This window comes from Limanda limanda, chromosome 16 (genome assembly GCF_963576545.1).
Source record: "Limanda limanda chromosome 16, fLimLim1.1, whole genome shotgun sequence".
Classification (NCBI taxonomy): domain Eukaryota; kingdom Metazoa; phylum Chordata; class Actinopteri; order Pleuronectiformes; family Pleuronectidae; genus Limanda; species Limanda limanda.
The window spans coordinates 18478668-18501100 of record NC_083651.1 but is presented as its reverse complement, the minus strand read 5'-3'; the positions used below and the strand labels follow the sequence as shown (position 1 = coordinate 18501100).

General features: G+C 42.4%; 1 protein-coding gene across 2 annotated transcripts in view; it reads left to right on the top strand.

Moving 5' to 3' along the window:
- Nucleotides 1-22433, top strand: part of LOC133021550 (receptor tyrosine-protein kinase erbB-4-like) — a 294248-nt gene that overhangs the window by 164830 nt on the left and 106985 nt on the right. For both annotated transcript variants that reach the window (XM_061088453.1, XM_061088452.1), the window contains exon 3: nucleotides 3681-3867. In XM_061088453.1, the coding sequence (XP_060944436.1) occupies nucleotides 3681-3867 (187 nt within the window). The remainder of the gene's footprint in view (nucleotides 1-3680; nucleotides 3868-22433) is intronic.

Sequence of the window (22433 nt, the reverse complement as noted above, 5' to 3'; positions counted from 1 at the left end):
ATCAGAGGGGATGCTTTCTCTTCATCTTCAAAGATGAGTCATCATAGTAATCTTATCCTAGCAATAAAAGAGACTTGAGTGAAGCACATGCTCTTGCACGCACACTTTTTCTCTCTCTCTCACACACACACACACACACACATCAAACACAGCATCAACTGCAGGTGTTTGAAGTGACTGGTATTGGGTTTGAGCCACTCCAGAGGGATTGAGGTGTTACCAGGGCTGTTTGTTGGACACTTTGTTGACTTAAAGGGAAGCATGGCAACATTGCTTAGTGTGAGTATAAACAATTACATCATGGATGGTACTGCTGGGATATATTGCACTCACACAGCACCAATATGATGATATGATATAATCAAGATGGAAATATAACACACGTGACGATTTTTGGTTAGAAATTAATGCCAAACCACTAATGAATCCTTTGCTTTTACAATTTGGGACAATTACTGCCAATAGTTTTTGTTGGTTGTCAGTAATACGGAGGATGATCTCCGGGGGAAACTCAGGAAGATTATCTCCCTTACACTTGTAGACACTCCATCCAGATTCGGTGTGTGTGTGTGTGTGTTTACAGATGTGGATGTGAGCTCAGGCTGAGCGTTTAGGGAGGAGATATGGAAATCGAGGATGAGGGCTTGCTGATGCAATCATGCTAACGTGTGTTCAGTCTCTTCAAACATGCTAATGGTGTCATTACACTTTCAGCCCTTTACCACCAATCCCAACACTTCACCTCTCCTTTGCTGTCTCCCTGTCTCTTCCCCTGAACCGGAACAGGTGGGATTTTAATTATGTATTAAAATACACATAGACCAAGTCCGATCCACTCGACTGGGCTCCTCCTTCTGCAGTGGTGTATCCCTCCTTCTCTGCCTCCCCTTCCCTCCATACCCTTTTCGCTTTCCTCCCTTCACTGACTCAACCCCAGAAAACCTCCCTCCCTTCTCTTCCTCCTTTAGAAGTTGGGGATTGAAGGACTCGATTTAAGAAACCGCTCACGTCTCAGTGACTCAAGTGAGGGGTTTGTTCCGCTGCCACACTTCCGTTCACAAATGCTTGGGCTCAGGAAGGAGGGAGGAGGGAGAAATCCCTGTTAATCCAGTGAATCTGGCTCTCTCAGTCTCTTTTGTTCACTGTTACTGGGACTCCGACGGTCTGATCTCCTGGGAGGTGCGTGGGGTGTGTGTCTGGGGTTCAGGTTGTGGGTGAGTTTGGGGGGGGTTGCCACAAAGTTCAGTGTGCATGCAGTAAAGAAACATCCCACTGTTTGTGTAGTCTCACTTTTTAACAGAAAGATTTGACTTTTGGACTGAAGTGCACCAAGCATGGATTGGCTCGGCCCATATCTTGCAATGAGAGATTAATCTAAAGGGAGGGAAGCATGTTCTCCATCACACGTGCCCAAGACCCCTGCATCAAGATAGTTGGACGGAAGAGCTATTTTTAATGGGAGAAATCCAGGACAACAATGGGTCATGTTGTTATATTTAGCAGGTAATTTTCTGCTCTAATTGAACTGAAACTAAGCAGAGGAGGTCATGCAGGTGCCTCAAAAATTTAATTTAGCATCTAGATCAAAAATTGAAAATGCTATTACACCGGCACCTGTGCCAAACATAGCACCGCTCCTCCATCACAGAATGATGGACTCCTGTGTATTAACACCTTTTTGATTTTCATATTTCAGCTCCATCCCTTAAGGAACTTGCATGTGTAAGAGAACGCTGCAATCCAGGTGCCTGGCTCCCTGAATTGGGCATACGGCCCTCATCGCTGGGGGGTTGAGGTGGAGCGCTAGATTTGTTGATCTGTGTTTAATGAAAGTGACCACACAGAGCAGATTTGGCCATTAGCTCAGCACGGGCCTGTAATCACTACACGTTGCTTCCCTTTTTTCCCCACGCAGTTCATTATTGAACGGAACAATCTGTGGGGAGAAAAGTGTGTGTAGCTGCCATCTTCTTTCTCCCCGTGTTTTATTTCCCTCTGCAGGGCTGCACTTCGGAAAGTATTGATTTGGTGGCGCGAAAAATAACAAACCAGCCACCGTGCGAGTGGGGTAATAAACAGGCTCGGGGGAAAAAAAAGTAAAGAAACACCCATGAAGTGTGTGCCCAGAAATAATTATAAGTTGTGTATGCTCAGAGTCATTCATCCGGAGTTGATTGCTCTTACTGTAGTGTGCCACCCTCAGCTTTTTGGTCGCATGAAAACAGTATCGGGACTGAAGATGTGGAGTTCCTGGCAGAGCGCCCAGGACAAAGTCACTGGACTACATGGACTTGGAGCTATTTGATTGCGTAGTGCTGAAAAGACCTTCACACTCCCTGCACGGTGTTTGTGAGTCATCCTCAGCTCTTGGCTGGTGACATAAAGTCAAAATGTGATGGCCCTGATTGTCTCACTCTGTGTTCAGAGTAGGACATGCTCCGACATTAAAGGGGCTCAACATATTGTTCACTCGAGCATGCACAACTACTCATGATTTACCCTGACAAGGAGACACATTCACAACAACCATGTTTCTTAGAACCCACAGATACCCTCAGTGATTCTCTAAGTGCCTTACTTGATCTTCTTTTCCAACTAGTTTTGGAAATCGATAAACACTTGCACTGACACACGCTGAATATAAAGTCCCCATCACTCATGCACATAAATGCGCACAGACTCAACAGACTCTGGCATGTCTGTTTCTATTAATGGTAATCAGCAGGGTAATGATGACGGAGCCGTGACTGCGGCTTACTTACTTGTGGCTGACGGCCATGCTCTCTGACAGCTGTCAACCGCCATGACTCCGCTGCCAGGGCCATCCTTAGGACTCATTTCTTCGCCAATGCCACTTCACACACAGACTTGTTGATTATCAGCATCATGGGGCCGCCGTGGAAAGACTTCTCTGACCGCCGGTCTGCTAATGACAGCCACCATGATGGTGGATGGGAGACAGAGGACACAGGCTGTCACTTTGATTCATGCAACAGCAGCTCCAGCTGGGTGGCTCCTTGCCAAAATTCTCGACAGTTGTTATATCCCCTCCTAAATGACATTTAAAGTGTGAAGCAATGGCTGTCCTTGTGGCTCGGTCACCCTAGGCCGGGCCCCGGACATGAGCGCTGAACCCCGTGCCAAGTTTTGCAGCGGGGTCACCAGCCCTGGAGCAAATTATCCCCACTCAGATGCTTTAACTCAACTCACTGGCATGGCTGAATATGTGGAAAGTGACCTTGAAGATAGATGCTGTCTATGATCTGATGTATGCCTTTGACTTGCCCTTTTCATCCCTTCCTATTCCGTTTGTTTCTTTTTATTCTCTAATTTTCCCCCAACCTCTTTTTGGATTTCAGTTCAAAGGAAAGTCAAAATCTATCTTTACATATTTGAAGCATAAGGTCATACAATGAATTAATTTTATTATAAAATAATCCCAAATCATTGTTTCCCTGGTGGCCTTTACTATGGGCTCTATCCATTTCTTGGATCTTGGTACATTGTATGGTACAGAGAGTGGAGAATGCAAACAGGAACCTTGCAGAGGTTTCAAACTCAGACGTAAAAATGGCAATGTCATCCTTTTTTATTTTCAAAATAAAATGCCTTTTTAAAAAACATTATTATTGCAAAACTAAAACGCAGCAACTTTCCTCCTCCCCTCTCGTTCTTTGCAGTCCATCCGAGAAGTGACCGGCTATGTGTTGGTGGCCCTGAACCAGTTCGACTACCTGCCTTTAGAGAACTTGAGGATCATCCGAGGAACCAAGCTGTACGAGGACCGCTACTCCCTGGCCATCTTCCTCAACTACAGGCGTGATGGAAACTTTGGTCTGCGCCAGTTGGGTCTTAAAAACCTCACAGGTGAGTGACCCGAGTGTTTCCTGCATACTCATGTAACTTGGACTTGTGTCTTGAGTTTGAGTTTTTGTTTTAGATCAAACATTAAACTTTAAAATAGTTTTTGTCTGACCTCCTGTATTGTTTGTTTGTTTGTGTGTCTGTGTTTACAATCCACTTCTTCCAAGCCCTGTAGGAGAACATATTTTTATAAAAGCCTAAATTTACCACCAAATTAATACCACTCAATTTAGCCAGTTGTGACTGGTGACTGCTTAAAATATACTGACCCAGTTTTTCTTCATGCTCACTGTCCAATGAAAGTGCAAGGATCTGCTCTAAAAGTTCCAATTACAGTTGAATCAGCCATTAAATGGGAGCAGGAGGTAATAATAAAGTGGAAACCAACTGATATTATGTTAACTATTATAGGATTTAGTTTTGTTTTTCACATTTTGTACGTAACAGCCAGGAGGTGGATTAAATTAATTCTGCAGATTTATTCACTTCACTCCATTACCTTGTTTCAATTTGCCGTCCTTGGTTTTTATGGCTGAAATCAACTGTGATCAGATCTTGTTTTTCAGGCACCCAAGGTAATTTGAAGTGGCTTTTCCTAGCACAACATCGTCTACTCTCTGTTTTCTGTGCATAACAGGTGGTTAAATGGGTGTTTTCAGGAAGCGCTGTCACAAAAATGCACGTAGCACTGTTGAATTAATAAATTGGCCAAACACGCTGGAAGCTGTTTACTGGCTTTTATTGACTCCATAAAAGATGGGGAAATGCATGCAGTCTGCTTCCTCTTCTCCCAAGATTCAGACTGACGATGTTCTCACAATTAACCCTCTCACACCGACAGATACAATGCTGACTCGCAATGTTGTGAAAAGACTGTCTCGTCTGTTATTTCACTCCCGCTAACACACTCTGATTTACAACACACTCTGCAATTGATCCGAGACCGTTTGCTGAGAGGTTGGAGAAAACAGCAAATGTGATTACTGATAAATGGTTTACTAAGAGGGCAAAAGTGTGGGTGGCTCTGCCTCTAGATGAACAATGGATCCTTGTTGTGCACGGTTCTCTGAAGGCGTCCTGACACTGAGGTCAGTAAGAAATGGAGCGCTTGACTTGCATAGAAGACGTAGAGCTTCTCAGCAACAGGGCTAAGTTGGGCTTGCCAGAGCCTGGGCCGGCTAATGATGTGTGAAACACAAGATCTAGTCATTCTGATGCCAGATCCAACCTCATAATTCTTAGGAGCGAAAAAATTTGCACCTTCCTAATGCAGTATATGGAGCAATCTTACTTTAACATTTAAATATTTATATGTTTTGTATGTTCTAATTGTCTGCTTACAAAACTCTATGTATTTTTATATGTGGAACGCATATTTTGCAAAATGTTCGTCTTATCGCCGTCACACTTGCATGGTTATTCTTAAGAGACCAAGGGAGTGCAGTGTTCAATTTGTTGTAAAATAAACACAAGATGTTCAATATGAATGGACTTAGAGTAAACAGACAACTAGCGCTCTGTGACATCATGACTAGTTACGGATGCAATCACGGCAACGACAACCACTTCTCCAGTACAGAGTCAAGCTTCACCGAAATTCGTCCCTCAACCAGAAGGTCGGTGGCTCAATCCTCAGTCTTCCCCATCTGCATGCCGAAGTGTCCTTGGGCAAGAAACTGAATCCCTAAATGGCCCTTCATAGATGTTGAATGCACTAAATGTGATGAAAGCGTCTGCCAAGTGACATTTATGTATGTTGAGTAAGTCAGGGACACACTGAGGCTAACGTGAGAGTGACAGTGTCACTCTCACGTTAGCCTCACTCTGCACCGGAATTGCCAAACTACTGTCTGAATCGAGAGATTTCAATTGAGTCCTTGACTGGAATGCATTTAGATTTGTAAGGCATGGCACCAAGCGTGTGCCTCTGCTGCTTCCAAACCCGCTTTCTAAATAATTCAGATGTCTCTCATTGTTTTCTTCAACTGTTCTTTCCTGGTGATCCCCCCGAGTCGAGGCAAACAACACAGCCGTTTGCAAGTGTACGTGCAGCTACAGCATGTGCTTGTGTGTTACGCTCCATCTTGTAGTCTTTCTTGTATGTTGCGCCATACTCAGGGAATTGCAGTTGTCCAGCACCACCAGCATCTTTTTTTTCGCCAAGCCTGTCCTTTTCATTGTGGTGCCAAGTTGAAGCCAGCGCTGAGGGATCTGGACTCTGTGAGAAGTCGCTGTTTGATGTGCCATCCTCGGCCTCGGGCCATGAAGTTGAGAAGAAGTTATGCACAACAGCCATGGCCTGAATCTGCTCTACTTCATAACTCTTCATGGTTTTTCATAACTCTGACTTTTTTGCACTTGTATCTTTTGTTCCTGCAAAAAAATAGAAGAATAGAAAAGTGTCTGCTTGCTTTCTTGTTAACAATTAAAAAGGGTTACAGCGACATGTTTGCCTTGTAATAACATGATTCTTTCTTGTTGGGAGGGTTTGCTGTGGATGATTGCTGTTTTGCTATATCATCCCAGCAGGAGGCAAAAAAGAGTAGGAACAGTAAAGTGGCATCCATATTTTCCCATTTTGACCCAGGCTGCCCTTTCATTTGCATCAAGCTACTGCCAGTATTTGTGATCTTGCAAAATAAATACATGTATAATGCCGGTCAAGTAAGGATATATAGGGACAGTCTTCACCATATCACAGTTTTTTCCACAGATAGTGCAGACAGCTAAACAGGCTCTCGCTGGCGGGGGAAGAAACCAGTCAACTTGTGTCCCAGTTTGTTCTGTTGCAGTTGTCATCGCTCTACAGAGAGCTGCTTGGGAAGTAAGCTTGAACCATCGGGATAGATCCGCTGTTGTACATCAAGCAGCGCAGATCAAAACTCCTTCCTTGCTTCAAGTGCTTTTAGTGAGTCCAAGGCGAGCTGTCTGATTCATTACAGTGCCTTTGATGTGGCTGTCATATTAGCCCATCGTTCTCTGCCTGCTGCTCCCAGGAGACGTGTGAAATGATCAATATAATCCATACGCAACATATATATAAGAGGCTAAAACTTATTAACTACATAAGGGGTTAATGGAGAGAAGGCCCAGACCCCCTTAATGCTGAAACCCAGCCACATTCCGACTCGGGTCGAAATTGCCTTGGGATGAAATCAATTTGTCGCTAGTATATTGTAGCATTGCACCTATTGATTTTTCTGCTGCGCTCTCCGCGAGGTGTGAGTGGACTCTGGATTTAAGGGGACTGGAGGACAGGGAGGAGGAGGTCGCTGGCTGAGAAGGGATAGGACTCCCTCCAATGCACCTTTCAATCAAGCTTAGCTAAGTTATCCTCATGAATATGAAATATCAGGCACAGTCAAGCCGGGAAAAGTGGAGGAATGGTGTGTGCTCAGCGGTGTATAGAAGCGAATAAGAAGAGTAAAAGGCACTCTTTGCCTAAGTGTGGAAAGTTTAGTTGCCCGGTATGTGTGCTATTATTTTCTAGGGATGCAAGTCCATTTACAAAGTCACTTGTGGGAACTCACCTTTCATTTAAAGACAAAAAGCTTTTCCCACAAGGTTATTCATTTTGTATGTGTTTTTGGTCAACGAGTGAAGCTTCAGCTTGCTGCTAAGAGAAGCTTCAAATAAGTACCTTTCTTTCTACCCTTTTCTTCCCATAGCCTGCCAAGAAAAAGGTTAAACAGAGCCACTCTCTGACATTTTCAAAGTTCCCAATCTGTTTTTTTATGCACGCTGACCCACAGTGTCTTCCTTCCTGCTTACATTTCCAGCTCTTCCATCAGGATTCAAATGAACCCTGGGCTGCCTCTGTGCCTTCACATGGTAATTACAGGCTGCTTCCCTGGCAAAATAATAACAGCCTCAATAAGGAAGACAACACAGTTGAGCTTTCTGATTTAACGCCGTTTACTGCCACCTCCTCCCTCTCCTTCATTTCATCCAGTATCATTTTTTTCAGATTTGTTTAGTGTTGTTGATTCATTTTTCTAACCACCCTACGCCTGCACTGCGTCTGTCCAAAATGAGGCATCCAATCTGAGGCCCCATCTGCTGAATGATCCTCTCTCGTCGCATGCATGTACACATGCCTGAGTATTACGCCAAGGCGTTATCCACTCCTTCATGGCCCATCTGCTCCCTATTTATCTATCCCATTTTCTGTCCTTCCTCCTTCTTTGTATCCCTCTTTCTTTGGCTTTCTGTCTCTCTTCACGTTTCCCTTGGTCGTCTTTATTTTTTCACATTGATGCCTTTCACAGGAACACATGCAACACAATGTTTATGCCATTTTGTACTACATGCAACACCCCTTTGAGCACCTGGGTCCCATTGTGGTGTCCAAAGCCTCTCGATAAATGTAGGTTATCATCTTCTGAACATGTCCTGTTTAGCATCTTGTGACAGCGATGCACGGGGAGGCGGGGAAAGAACGGGATGGGATGGAATGAGATGGGATGGGGCAAGGTGAAAGGGACGATTTCAGTCAGTCAGTTTCCCCCAGACAAGGGACTGCTGAGAGCGGGCTGTAAAATCACTGGCTGAGTCTGATCCCAGAGACTTCCATTGACTGTCTAACTTCTCAGAGAAGGAGCCTCTCTGCCACAGGAGGCAGGCGAGATTGGTTCAGTGTTCGTCACCGGGACCCAGCCGGGCCTCTTGCCTGGCAGCCCGAAGACCTCGGGTCTCCTTCAATTGTGTGTCTAATTGATTACTTCCCATCCAATTACTCCTGTGTCACACTCAATATTTCACCACTCCCGGAAGGGGGCAAGAGGGACTTTATTTCTGAAGGACGACATTCATATTGTCACATTTGTGAGCCCCTAATGTGGATCATGAAAAGGCACATGTTAAATTGAATGGGCCATCAGTGGTGGTTGGTGTTAATTGATTGCTCTGTATTACCACTCTGTGACAGAGAAAGGGATACGATTAGAGTCAATGGGTTTGGCTTCCATGCCAAGGGACCAGTGGCGCTCAACTTCTTAAAATAAACTTTCCCTTAATAGTTTTACTTGTTGTTCTGCTACTAAACAAAGCAAACATGGTAGTATGGTATGTATTGGATTCAACATTTTGTATGACAGTACCTTTGACTATATTTATCATTCTCTTCCATGTTCCCTGCATAACAAAAATTATGATCTTCTGCAATTTCTTACATATCCTCTTTTTCTGCAGACCCATCCACACATGTCACTCACAGCACGGCCTGGAGGGCACAGTTTTGCTTATTTATGCTTTTGTTATTTGTTATGTCTTCCAATCTTTAATAATGTTTGAGATTTAATAAGCAGAAAACTACTGTGTTTATGAAATATTAATGGGCGACAAAAGCACAACCTGCCTTAAGAAAGGAGAGATAACACAAAATAGATATTTGCTAATTAAAAAATAGTGTGTGTGCTGGATAAATCAAATTACTGGACACTTTTCAGTTTTTGCTTAAGTTTCCTTGTGCTTAACCATCCTTGCTTAGACTAAGACAAAGATAAATCACAATTTAAAATCATTGACACCTTATGTCTACTGCATTTCCTCCAAATAAACACTTCCTATACCCTGATGCAGATCACAGGAGACTGAGAGATCGGTTTGGAAATAAGTAAAAAAGTCCTCCGACACTATGAATGAAAGGAGGACATGACAGTATTTGGAAAGGGGAATGCAGACTGGTAATCAGTGCATTAGGATCAAATGAACTGGCTGATGCTAATTCTACAAAAGCAGCCAGAATCCAGCCTTGGACTGACTCCCTATGGTGCAGCTCAGGTTTCTATCTGGATGCTTATTATTCTGCTCGTGCCACTTAAATCTCCCCCCAGCTTCGATCACTACCTCCTATAAATAAATACCATTACAATTCCTATGGTTTTGTTACTTAAGATAGAAAACATGGATTAATGCGGTTCATGCACATATTTGTTTCTTGCAGGATGCTAGACTTACATTTTGAAAATTATTCTGTATTCTGAAGAACTTAAAGTACCGTCTGCTGCTCTGGAGACCATTTGTGTCTTTTTATGTATGCAGGCATACTAGTGTGTGAAAACATGCTACTACAACAAGTGCAGTAGTGTTCCCATGTCTAGAATGTCTGGTTTATATAAATAATTCACATTGGCTCAGCCCACGGCTGCATTAGCGACCGGCAGAGACTATTCTCACATGATTAGAAAAAATTGTCAAGTCCAAACCTCACCTCTGCTTCACCTTTTGTCCACAGGAGAAAATGTCCAGGCTTGCCTAAACATGACGAGTCAACCTCTTATTACCAATTTGCCTTCCAAACTGAAGCTTTTACAGTCTGCCGGAAGAGGAGAGTCTAGTTTCACCTCATTAAAAGTTCAAATAGGTGTGGAAGGAATTTAAATACCAATTAATAATCAAAACACATCCCTGTTCTCTCTTCCTCCAGCATTTCCATCCCCTCCGGCTGTGGCTTTATATCAAGCTAAGATCTGCCGTGTTTTAGATCAGAAACCGGCTCTGACCCTAACCCTATCAACAAGAGCATGTTCACGTATATAGTCGAGATCCTGTCTGACCTCTGGCCCATTGTTCCAGCAGAGATATCATGAGTGTGACATAAGTGTGACTGTCTGTGCTTGAGTGTGTGCGCTGGGGATTAATCTGCTCTGCAGTATTACGTAAACCACCATGTGTTTCTGTACCAGTTGAACTGAGCAATGCTCTAAACAAAACACTGCTGCAATAAGGTGTTAAATCATTCCATAGTGTCAAAGAAATATTCTCACATGCAATTATTTGCCTATTTCCAAGCTCCCTTGGAAGTTTGAGATTGCTGAATATTAGTTTTTGCTCAACAGACGGACTCTCCTCTGTATATCCACTTATTTCCAAACCCCGGCTGTTTGAAAAGAATCAGCCTCCCATTAAGACCAGTACCTGTTCTCCCCACCACAGAGCAGCAAGTCATTCAGAAGCTAGATTCTTTCCCTTGTTCACTAAAATACTTTTCACTGTCAGGGTTAAGCTGATGTCGAGATGTTAAAATTGCCATTTTCATATTTCTTTCGGGTGCACTTGGAGGAAGATTCCACTACTGGAACTTATAAATTCTTTCTGACAGTAACACAGGGTTTAGCCAACTGAAAGAAACAGTAATGGTATATCCATTATCCATAATTTTGAGTGAGTTTTTCTTCTTAATATGAACATGAAAAGATTCAGGCCTGTGTGCACTTTGTCCCTGTTGTTTTTATATGTGTTGTTGATAAATTCTCAGTAGATTGTTGATGAATGTGGCATTTTTATCAAGATCCAATCAGATAACATCAGTTTCGACAAAGAGAAAGTATTGCACACAATGTAATTCTGAGCCACCTGCCCTGGTCTCCTTCATTAGAGATTTTACAGAGGTATTACAAAACTACATTAATTAAAACTTTACCTCTGAGGAAGGGAAGTATTTATTATTTGCCAATTAAAAATGCCAATGTCAACACAGCCTGTTTCAATCAAATAAATAATGTCATTGTTTTTTATTCAGAACCTTTTTCATTATACCAAGCCTCTGGAAAATTGACATCAGAAGACCTAACATTGAAATCAGGGCAATTATTTAATGCTTTCTGTTTTTGGTGCTTGCATTTTCCCAATTTTACAAGATTCAATTAGGATCAAATTAAATCGTATGCACCACTAATGCTCCTAAATAAACTTTGCATCTAGTGGGCATAATGTTGATACAATCATCACAACTACCTTAATTCCTTTTCTATCAGTGTTTTGCAACACATCAGTCAACCTCGAGTGGACCCACACACATATAGAAACAAAACTTCACCCTTATTTAACTTCAGTTTGAATGTTTTCATTCTTCTTCTTGTTCTAGTTTATATTGTGCCTCATTTCTATTCATTGTTGTCTCCTTTTGAGAAGTCGGCCATGCTGTATATTTGATTGCATACTCAAAACAAGCACGCTGTGATTGTCACGTTCGGTTCCTGTCACGTTCACTTCCTGTCACTTATTGGCCGTCGCTGCAGCCGTGCCACGCGGTTCTCCCTTTGATTCCCGAGGCCAGACTGTGTTTCAGACAGGTCTTTGATGTCAGAGAAGTGCTCAGTGCTCATCTCAGAGGAGGAGCAAAGTGAGTGCAAAAGCAAATAAAATAGGAACTGACTGACAGCTTGGTGGGTCTCAAAAGCCACTACGGAAAATGTCACTTTCTATCAACTTAGTTATGAGGCCTAAACGGACACCTGTGGGCACCAGTGAGAAAAAGCTTTCCAGTGGTAAAGACATGAGGTGTTTAATGTAAGTTCTGAATTCACCCATTCAGCAGTGTGTCTTTTTTTTCTTCTGTTGATATTTTTGATTAAATCATATTTTGCTATCCATTGGAAATGAAAGAGGCAATATCTTACTTTACAAAATTGGCATGAGGTCTGCACTTTCAGACACAGGTCTTTCAACGTATCGTCTAAACTATACAGTTGGATAAAACACCTAAGATTTCAAATTATGTTTGCAAATTAAAACTGTCCTTGATTTCCACAAGAGTAACAGAAGCTGTGCTCCCAAAAGCAAATGTGATAACCCTGCTTCAGTGCCTACACACACACACACACACACACACACACACACACACACACACACACACACACACACACACACACACACACACACACACACACACACACACACACACACACACACACACACACACACACACACACATATTAACCTCCAACCCTGCCACGCCTCCTCTTTCTCCCATGGCAGCTTAATAATTAATATGCTTATTTTTTGCCTCTTAGGCCAAAGCCCTGGGTAAGTGGGGCAGCTATTGATGGAGGCAGTGGTGGGTAATGGGACATGAAAAGCACTTTTATGTTCATCTCAGGTCTCCACAGAGATATGTGGGTGTTACTACATGCAACACCAGGCATGACTTCACCAAATAAAATAATTTAAAAAAGTCTTCCCTGGATTCTCTGCCACCACTCAATAGTGCATTTATTTGTCCTGGTGCTGAACGGATCTGATGTGTAACGATGTTATTTTTCTGAATCTCAGTGTCAATTTTCCAGCCACATTTTCCAGATGGTCCTGCTCTGATACAGCCATATTCAGTTTTTTATTAAAGTCTGTTATTGGGGCGACCAGGCTGGAGGGCTTATATTATTGCCCATACGCAGAGGCTGGTCATGGATGTGGTCTGAAACACAGTTGTGTTCCCAGACAATGCAGTGGGGCCTGTCATCACACGCAGGATGCAGTCTCACCTTGAGGAAAATAAAGGAGGACAATCAAAAACTGCAGGAAATTCAAGTGGTCCTTTCAACAAAATGTTTGTTTTTAATGTCGACCAATGATTGCAGCAGAATGTGAAAGTTTATACAGCGCAGTGTCTGGGCAATAAGGGAGCGAGAATCTACGAGCATGAAATGGAAAATTAATTTATACAATTAGGTCTCACCATTTTGTTAAAGAAATTCTAACATTATTTATATTATCCAATTCTCTTGCAATAACAAGTGGCCAAGAGGTGAAAATGTCATGCTCCCACTTTACAGCCAAAAAATACTGACTAAAAACAACCTTAACTTCCTCTCATGCCTCTGTTTATTTAGTTGAACTGCAAAGTATTTAATCTTAATGTTGAATGAAGATAATGTTTAGAGCCACTACCGTGGTCCTGACATAGTAGATTTAAATGTCCCTATCTTATTGTTAAATTGCAAAAACTGTGAGTCACTACTGGAGTTTTGGAAAGAGTGATAAAACAAAGTACTACAGTTGTGTAACCGATGAAAAAAGAGAGCCAGAGAGGAAAAAAGTTTAAATGTGTTCAGTTGTCAGTTTTGGAAAGTTGTAGAAATTGTCAGACGCCGCTTCCCCAGTTTTGCTGTAGGGAAAGTGTGTGTGTGAAGGGGGGACGGGGGGACCATCTCATTATGGTGTATTTGGCGACTAAAATTATCAGCAAGGGGAGAAAAAGTTTTAACCAAAGTCTCTACATAAAGATAGACAACATGACTGCTTATTTAAAGCCAAACCAAAGTGTCTCAGTCAAGGTCCTAAACCCAGCCTTCTCCATGTTAACACATAAGACATGGGCCTTAATATTAAGTCAAAGTACAAGTCAAATACATTTTTTTTTTGGGTTAGTTTTAATAAGTTGCTTGATGCTGTGAAAACAGGATGAAATGTCATGCTTGACAGCTGAAACAGAACGGTCGATTGCATGTATTTACTGGAGCCTCATTACCACGGCTCCATTCCACAATCATGCCTGTGCAGAGTCCGGCCCAAAATGCAGGAGATTTTATTTATTTATTTAGAATTTATATAAGGAATATTTGGGCTTCATTTCTGGATAGTGAGTGGAAATGGGCACGCATCATTTATCTTTATATACAATTTAAAGTTTGACATGTGACCACAATTGCTGCTCCAGCTGCTAGGCTTTGTCTAGCCCTTTATTCAACATAAGTACTTCAGTTTTATTAGAAAGTTGGACGGCAAAGTTGAGCCAATTTGCTGCTGCCTCCTCTGCGTCTCTCCATGCATCTCCCAGGTGTTGCATCAGTGGTTAATATCACATAACCGCCAATCTCTAAAATGCTTATGCAACTAAGAGCCGAGTCATGATGATATTCTCTCTAATTAACAAATCATGCAGCTTTGGCACAGGTTTGGGAGATCACTTGACCAAAAGCGATCAGGTGAAATTGAAAAAGTCAAGAGCCGACAGCAGCCGTTCGCAGGTGAGGTAGGGCTTCCTGTGTGAGAGGAAGTGGTCCGCCTGCTCGTTCTGGCAGAGCTATTCAAATCTGCTTCCCAGTCCTCTGGGTGGACTTGACCACCTCGGCTGATGCACAACGCACACGAGTGGAGAGTCCTGTGTGAACAAAGTGGGAGCCGTGGTCTGTGGTGTGTTAGTGAATGTCTCCCAGTAGGCCTGGAAAAACAAGGCCTCCATGACGTGTTGTTGCCTTAGCAAAGCATGCACCGACTGGAGCCAGCTTCCTCTGTGTGAAAACTAACACACTTGGTATGCTCCTGGTGAGATACACTCTCTCCTCTCAGTCTCTCCATCGCTCCCCCTCCTTCTCTCCGCCTCTCTCTCAGACCCTGTTTTGTTTCAGCCCATTCCAGAGAGTGTGGCTCATTTTAATTCAGCTGGCAGGCTGATCACACATCAGCCTTGATAAGCTAAGTGGCCCTCAGCAGCAGCAATTGAAGGTCCTTTTACTCTGTTTTAATCACTCACTTGTTTGTCTCCTTCATAATCTTTTCTGTCTTAACTTTTTCTGTTGCTCATTTGCTCCTTTCTCTTTGTTTTGTTTTGTTTGTCCTCCCTTCTTAGAATCATCTTATCTCAAGGTATTATAATATGGTTTTCTCCTCCTCCGCCAGTTCCATAAAGCTCAAATTACCAGGGGTTTATCACAGTTTTAACTTGGGGAAAAAGGCAAATATGCGCCCCCACGCACACATAACCATTGTGTCATGATTTTCTCTTCTCGTCTTTAAGCAGATGCTTCGCCTTGCTCGAGTGTAATTCCATAATCCTTAAATCTCAGCCATTTTTCATAAAGACTCATAGGAAACAATTGCGTGAGGGATGGGCCAAATTTAATCAGCAGACTGTGAATGCAATTATCTTGGCGGAGGATAGGCATATGTTTGGGGGATGGAGGCTGTGGCCGCCGCCCTCGTGCCTTTCTACAAAACCCCAGAGAAGAGCTGAGCAACGTTTCTCCTTCAGAGAGACACAGGATAAAAAGGAGATTTTTTTTTTCCACACACAGTCCAATGTGTCAATTGTAGATGTTGACTTTTGACATAAAATGGTTTTCTACTGACAGCTTCAATCAGATTAGTTGTTATCCAGAACAGATGCACAAAAAAAACGGTGCTAATTTGCTGTATCAGGCGATATAAGTGAGTTTCGATGCAAAACTAAGTTAATGTAATAAAATATCATATTGCAGGTTTTTCAGTTTGATCAATGTCTATTTCAGACTGAAGTTGTTGATTTGACTCCATCTGTAATGTCTAGTTTCTTTATTTTTATACATCCAAGAAGTTGTTTCTCCCTCTGTCAACTCAAAAATACAATTCTGTTCATTCCCTTTTTTGTTTGTCACTATTTTATTCACAGCCCTCACCCATTTTTCTAAACTATTTATGTCTTCTCTACTGCTCCATTTATTTATTTATTTTTTTCCAAATGTCACTTAGTTCGAACTGCTTTAATCGGAGTCTCCACAGCTTGTTTTTCACCCAGACACTCTAATGCCAGACAGGAAAAAGTAGAGGCCTAAATTCAATGAAATGCATTAAGTGCGTGTGATGCTGCTTGCTGCTGTGGCCAGCCAGCCTTGAATGTCAGTCACCATGTTGAAATTAAATGCACACTTAATGGTCCTTCCAAGCACGTATACAGACAGACAGAAGGCACATATTGTACATAAAGGCAGGGGACAAATAAAGGGAAAAAAACAAAATGTCTTTGCCACCAGAAAAGCGTCTTTGCTCTTTGGTGGTTGTCTCCATTTGGCTGAACTCTGCTGGACAGATGAACACTGCTCCTCCAAAAGCTATTCCTTATTTGATGTTGTGATGATGGTATACGAGAACACTGCTAAACACATTGGTCCAAAATCCCCCATAGGTTTTCAGTTGGGTTGAATTCTGGTGACTGTGAATACTGTATCACAATATCGTCATTTAACCGCAAGGTGACACCTCATATCCTTTGAATGTAGGCACTCGTCCTGGAAGCAATCACTCCCATTTGTCATTATATGATACACTGACTCTAAAGGGATGAGTGGATCCCCCTTTTCCTCTTGCCATCTTGATATTGTTTTGCTGAACCACGCAATGCGTCTGTGTTGAAGCATCAGCATTCGCTGTATCTATGCTCATCTAGTCCGGCTTTTCTCTAATTTGTCACCCATCTGTATCTACACACTCATCAGTCTTTGATTTGATCCCTCTGTTTCTTCCAATCTAACTTAAGTCCAAGCTTTCAACATGGTGCCATCCAGTTGTCTTGGTGTCATGGTACGTCAATTTCCACAAATTTGCAGTTCATCCCTTTCTTCTTTCAACCAAATGGTCGAACACACACACACACAAACACACACACACACACACACACACACACACACACACACACACACACACACACACACACACACACACATACACACACACACACACACACACACACGCACATGCACACACAGTCAAACCCCAGAGCTGCACCATCTCTCTGGTGGACCTCTCGTGAAGCACTTTATGCAGTCGAATTAATGCAGTTGCTCTTTTCAGGTCAATAGTTAAACACATAAAAGTGCAATTACATTCGAGTGGGTACCACCATTTGGCATAGGGACTGTGCTAACAGTGTTAAAATTGCATGCTGCTCCTGTGGGAGCTGCTCCATCCGTTGACCTTATTGCAGATGAGGTTAGAGCTGATGAAGTTTGTGATGCATGCTGAGATACATTTCACACTATAGAACTTTTAATTATTAAGCAGTCCTTAGGTTAAAATGACACTGAAATGCACTTGTTCTTATATTTAAGTGTATTAGTTATATAGACACAGTTGCATATGAATTGCAGTCGTCAAACCCCTCTTATATGAAAGTGCACAATAATTGCTCTGTGTTGCTCAGAAAGAGAAATGGTTTTATTTGGTGACATCACCCACATTAGCCTTGAAGGTTTCTCATCTGTTGACCAAGGTTATGTCCTAGAGAATTTAATTATGTTGCCAGTCTTTCTCTCTGAGCCTTGGAACATAATAAGTAATGTTTTATCCAGGTGGAGCGGAGAAAAAAAAGGTTATGCGACATCCAGGCAATATCTAATAGAAAACTAAAAAGAGCAGCAATTGCCATCGGGAAACAAAACCACATGAAGCTTAATAAACTAATTTTAATTAATGTATTCAGTTCAGTTTGATTTAATGAGCAAGATCATAACAAAAAAAAAGGTCAAGACCTTAAATTTATAAAGAAACCAAACAGTTCCCACAATGACCAGCACTTTGGCGACTGTGGAGAGACAAAAAACTCCCTCATTACCTGGAAGGACGCTCTGAAACCAGACTCAGTGTGGGCAGCTCTCTGCCTCGACCGGCTGGGGCGAGCAGAGGGGAGACAGATGCAGAACTTCACATTTGGTTGTTATAATTAAAATCTGAATCAAATCCTAAATCAAATAAATAAACCTCTGTCTGTCGGTATGTGGGTCGCAAATAATGAATAAACAGGTGAGCAGCTTTGAGTGGAGGCTTCAGCGTCCCACAGCCTGTCTTGACTTCAAATCAGTAACTGCAGGTCACTTTCAGAAGCTTCAGAAAGAAAGCTGCAACCAAAATTACCACACGTCAAGAAAACAGCCAATTCCAAAGAGACATGTTTAGAACGGACACTGTACTCGTATAAAGATTTAAAGCCTGCTCAAATTTGTAATATTGAATTCAATTCTTTGTGAAAACTTTCAAATAATCTGCTCTGTAGCTGTGGAGGGAGTTTTCCAAAGAGAAGAAACACAAATTATGTCACCAGTGTTTTTTCGGATTGGGTTTGACACTTCAAATTTTTTGCAGAAACCCTGCATTACAAGCTGGATGTGTGGGAGTGAAGATGTGAGAGTTTTGGGAACAAGAAAGACTAATGAAAGATGCTGTTGGGTTGCAATATGGCCAATGAGAGATCCACTGCTCAGCTTGTAGTGTTTAAAAATGTCCCAGTCTTTTTGTTTTGTTTGTTTGTTTGTTTTTTTGTCGTTTGAGTTCACCCAACTTTTTGGGAAATGCAGTACTATAAATTTGAAGGAGTCGTCCAAGGGTTATTAAAAATAATTTATAAATTAGTCATTATGCACCCCAGACTTGAATGAAAAAGTTAATTTATGGTGAATGTGTGTATATGCACTTGACTCTTCAACAAGGCCACAATCTGTTAATAAATACAAAAATGAGGCAAATCTTTAAAGAACACAGAAAAAGACACACAATTTATATCTGTAAGGATTTCCAGTGTGGACTGGAGCACAAGTATGTAACCGTGCAGTTGCAGCAGATGATAGACAGGAGGGAAATCCCCTATATTGTTGTGGGATCTGTTGTCTAAAAAAAGAATGGACGCATCACTGTGTGAAAACACGAGTTATGTAAATGGGTACATTCTCTTAAATATTACAAATATTACTGTGTTGTAGCAGTAGATCTAGTCTATTTAGTGGTGGATTAGAACTTTTTAATGAATTATTAAATCATCATTCAAGATCTGCAACCATCTGTCAGTCTTTTCTTTTAGTATAGTCCTCATATATTGTAGGCAGAGCAGTACTGACAATCTTCACCCACATTTTCCCAGTTTTTGACGATTTTAATTTGTGACCTAATCCCACTGATGAAGCAAATTGGAATTCATGCTCAAGACACATATTGTAATTTTGGCCAGATTACTGTGCTTCTTCTGGGCGCCTGTACGTTTGTACTTACTCTCTTATTTTGGCATTTCTGTCTATTGATTGCAACAACTTCAGTCTTCCACCGCTGCTGGGGGGGGTTGTTCAGGAGGATCCGTGCCCCTTCATTTAGCCTCTCTGACCCAGAATGCATCCTCAGCTTCCTGCCGAGTTTCTCCCCACTGTTCCGCTGAGCTGATATCAGGTGCTGATCTAATGCCAAATTGAAGCTCTCGGAGTCAATAAGACAGTACAGTGGAGACCTGAAGGTGAAAATCCCCAATCCCACTGCTGGAGGAGAGGAGAGAGGCATCAGTATCCGTGATTGAACACATGTCTATCTTTTGTAATTGTCTGGCTCTTTGAGTGTCCTGAATCTCTCGCTGACTTTCTATCTTTCCAACTTTTTTGTCCAGCTGACTATTTGGCCTGTCAGGCTGGTAGGACTTCCTTCATGTTTATTTGTAGCCTGTACACCAGCCGCCTGCAGACTAAAGAGGAACTTCTGTTCAGACATTGAGTGAATGTGTGTTCTCGCATGTATTGATGTGAGTGCTCCAGCACATGAATCTTCTTCAGTATACAGAAGAATAAACCCTAGTGGGGATTTTCAATAATGCAGTCCTCCAACACTGGAGCGCATCAACCATTTATTATACTGCTGCTATTGTCCTACATCTTTCTTCATTAAACAGTCCACACAACACCAATTCTCTCCCAAACTCATTAATATGGCTTTTCTTCTAATCATTGGTTTGCTATTTGCCTCCCAGTCTTAATCAAACTCGTCTCCACCCTGCAATAAATAAAAAATTAAAAAAAATCGTAACAAGCACTTACCATCAAAATAATTGCCTGCATACATTTGTTCTGCCTCCCTGAATTTCATATTGTTTTCCACCGACGGTCATGCGGGCTGCTGCTGAAGACTGCTGTGCCTTTTGAGGCCATACGCTCATTCAGAGACACCCGGTTTGCTCCCGGGACAAGGCGGGAAGGGGGGGGGAGCAGTTTGGAAACGTGAGCTGCGGCTACGTGAGCAAACTAATTAAGACATTTTCTCTACCCACTAAACAATCAACAACAGGATTTAACCATTGATCTGCCCCCTGGCCGCCATGTGCACGCGGCGCAGATGTGCAAGCCTCGCACTTACTGGTAATGAAAGCAGGGGCTGCATGAGATTTGCATGTTATTGCGAACATTATGTAATGTGCGTCTGTAAATGAATATCTTGGCGACGGATTCCGTTGGAGCTGCTGTAACTACCCTGAGCAGAGTGCCACCAAGGAGCCAATTCAACTCGTATGCAGCGTCTTGAGTTGGGTGATGCCGCACTGCAAATGGATGCGTTGCTTTGTGCAGTACATGCCCATCATGTGTGAGAATGGTGGAGCCTTGGTGTTGAGGCGGCCACGGCTGAGGGGGACAACGGTTACCTCCAACCAGAAGGAAGGCAGTTTGATCCCAGTGTTTCCCATCTGCATGCTGACGTGTCCTTGGGCAAGATGCTGAACCCTGAATTTTCACTCATAGAAATACAAGTGCTGCTATTAGACGCACTGTATGAACGCATGGGTGAATGTCAAACTGTACTGTAAAGTGCTTTGAGTGGTTATCAAGACTAGGAAAGCGCCATATAAGTACAGACCATTTACCATTTGACGGCCACTTATTGTCACATTGTTGAACACTTAGTATACATTTTTTCCATCTGTTTATGCAATGAGTTTTGAGAGTGTGAAGGCTGCTCATGTCAAGCTGGAATTAGTGGCATCACCTTGTGTCTCCCACACACAATAATCTAGAAATGTATTTGTCCCTGAGCCATTGCATATTTAGTTAATCTCTCTACAACAAAAGTCAACGCAGCTTATCTGTCTTTTTAAAATGTTCCTTCTCTGTTTTTGTTTGCTTCCTCACATATGGTAGAAGCTCCTTTCAGACATGGACACAGAAATGTTCCAGAAGTTTTCTAGTGGCGCTGTAGGCGACAATGCAAATGTCCATCTCATTTGCCGGGAAATGTTCCATAATTTTCCTGTGATACGAAGATGGTGACAGAAATCTGGAAAGACGTCAAGATTCGAGAACTTTACGTATTTATGGCCATGACCAGTGTCGACATGCTGTAAACAAAAGTGTGTGATTTCCACAGTGGAAGCTAACTCGTCATGTCCCGCCTCCTGCATGATCCCAGGTTCCTCTTTGCTCACTGTCCTCGGGCAAGACCCTACATTGGATGTGAATGGGATTTATGAGTGTGAGAGAAGTGCAAAGCTCGATATATATTGTGTGTGTGTAAATGGGACTTCTACTGTAAAGTGCTTTGAGTGGCCGTAAAGACACTATATAAATGCGGTCCATTTACCATTCCCTCTGGTCTGAGTACACAAGCTGCACAATTATCAAATTCAAGGTTTTTCCAATGAATTTTTCATTGCTTAGTGAGATTTGTAGACTCAGGAATCCAATACAAATTTGAAATTGAGGCAGCATTTCTACTGACTGTCAACATGTTGTGATCGAAATATGTTCAAATCATGTCACCTCGGGTTTCTATGTGTTGCATTCAAAACTGATTTAAAGAGGCCCATTTAACCCTCTTCCAATAGGTTGTACATGTGGACGTTGCATCTGCTTGTTGTTGTAAATGTGGCCAAATGTGTCTTGGATGCCTTTACAACTGAATTCAATATATCTTGGCCCCAATTAACTCCAGCAGGATGAAAGTGAGTGCCCGCCAGATGTACATGCATCTTGCTTAACCAGGGTTGAGATGTCCTGCCGGCATTTGTGTCATTATAACTGCCTTGCTTTGTCTGCCGGTTTGGCCATTGCCCTACTTTGCCAGCAGCATCCCATTGTGTAAACAATTTGAATTTGCGACGCGGCCTCCTTCTCGCCAAGCCATATCCCTCCTGCGGTGAGAGGCAGGATTAATTTCTCTCCCCGACTCCCACCGCACACGCAGAAAGATAGGGGAGAGGGAGATGTGGGAGTGGGAGGGAGGGGCGGGTTTATGGAGGCAATACTACCACCACCTATTATCCGAGGAGTATAATTCTATCATTTGTGGGACTATCTTAT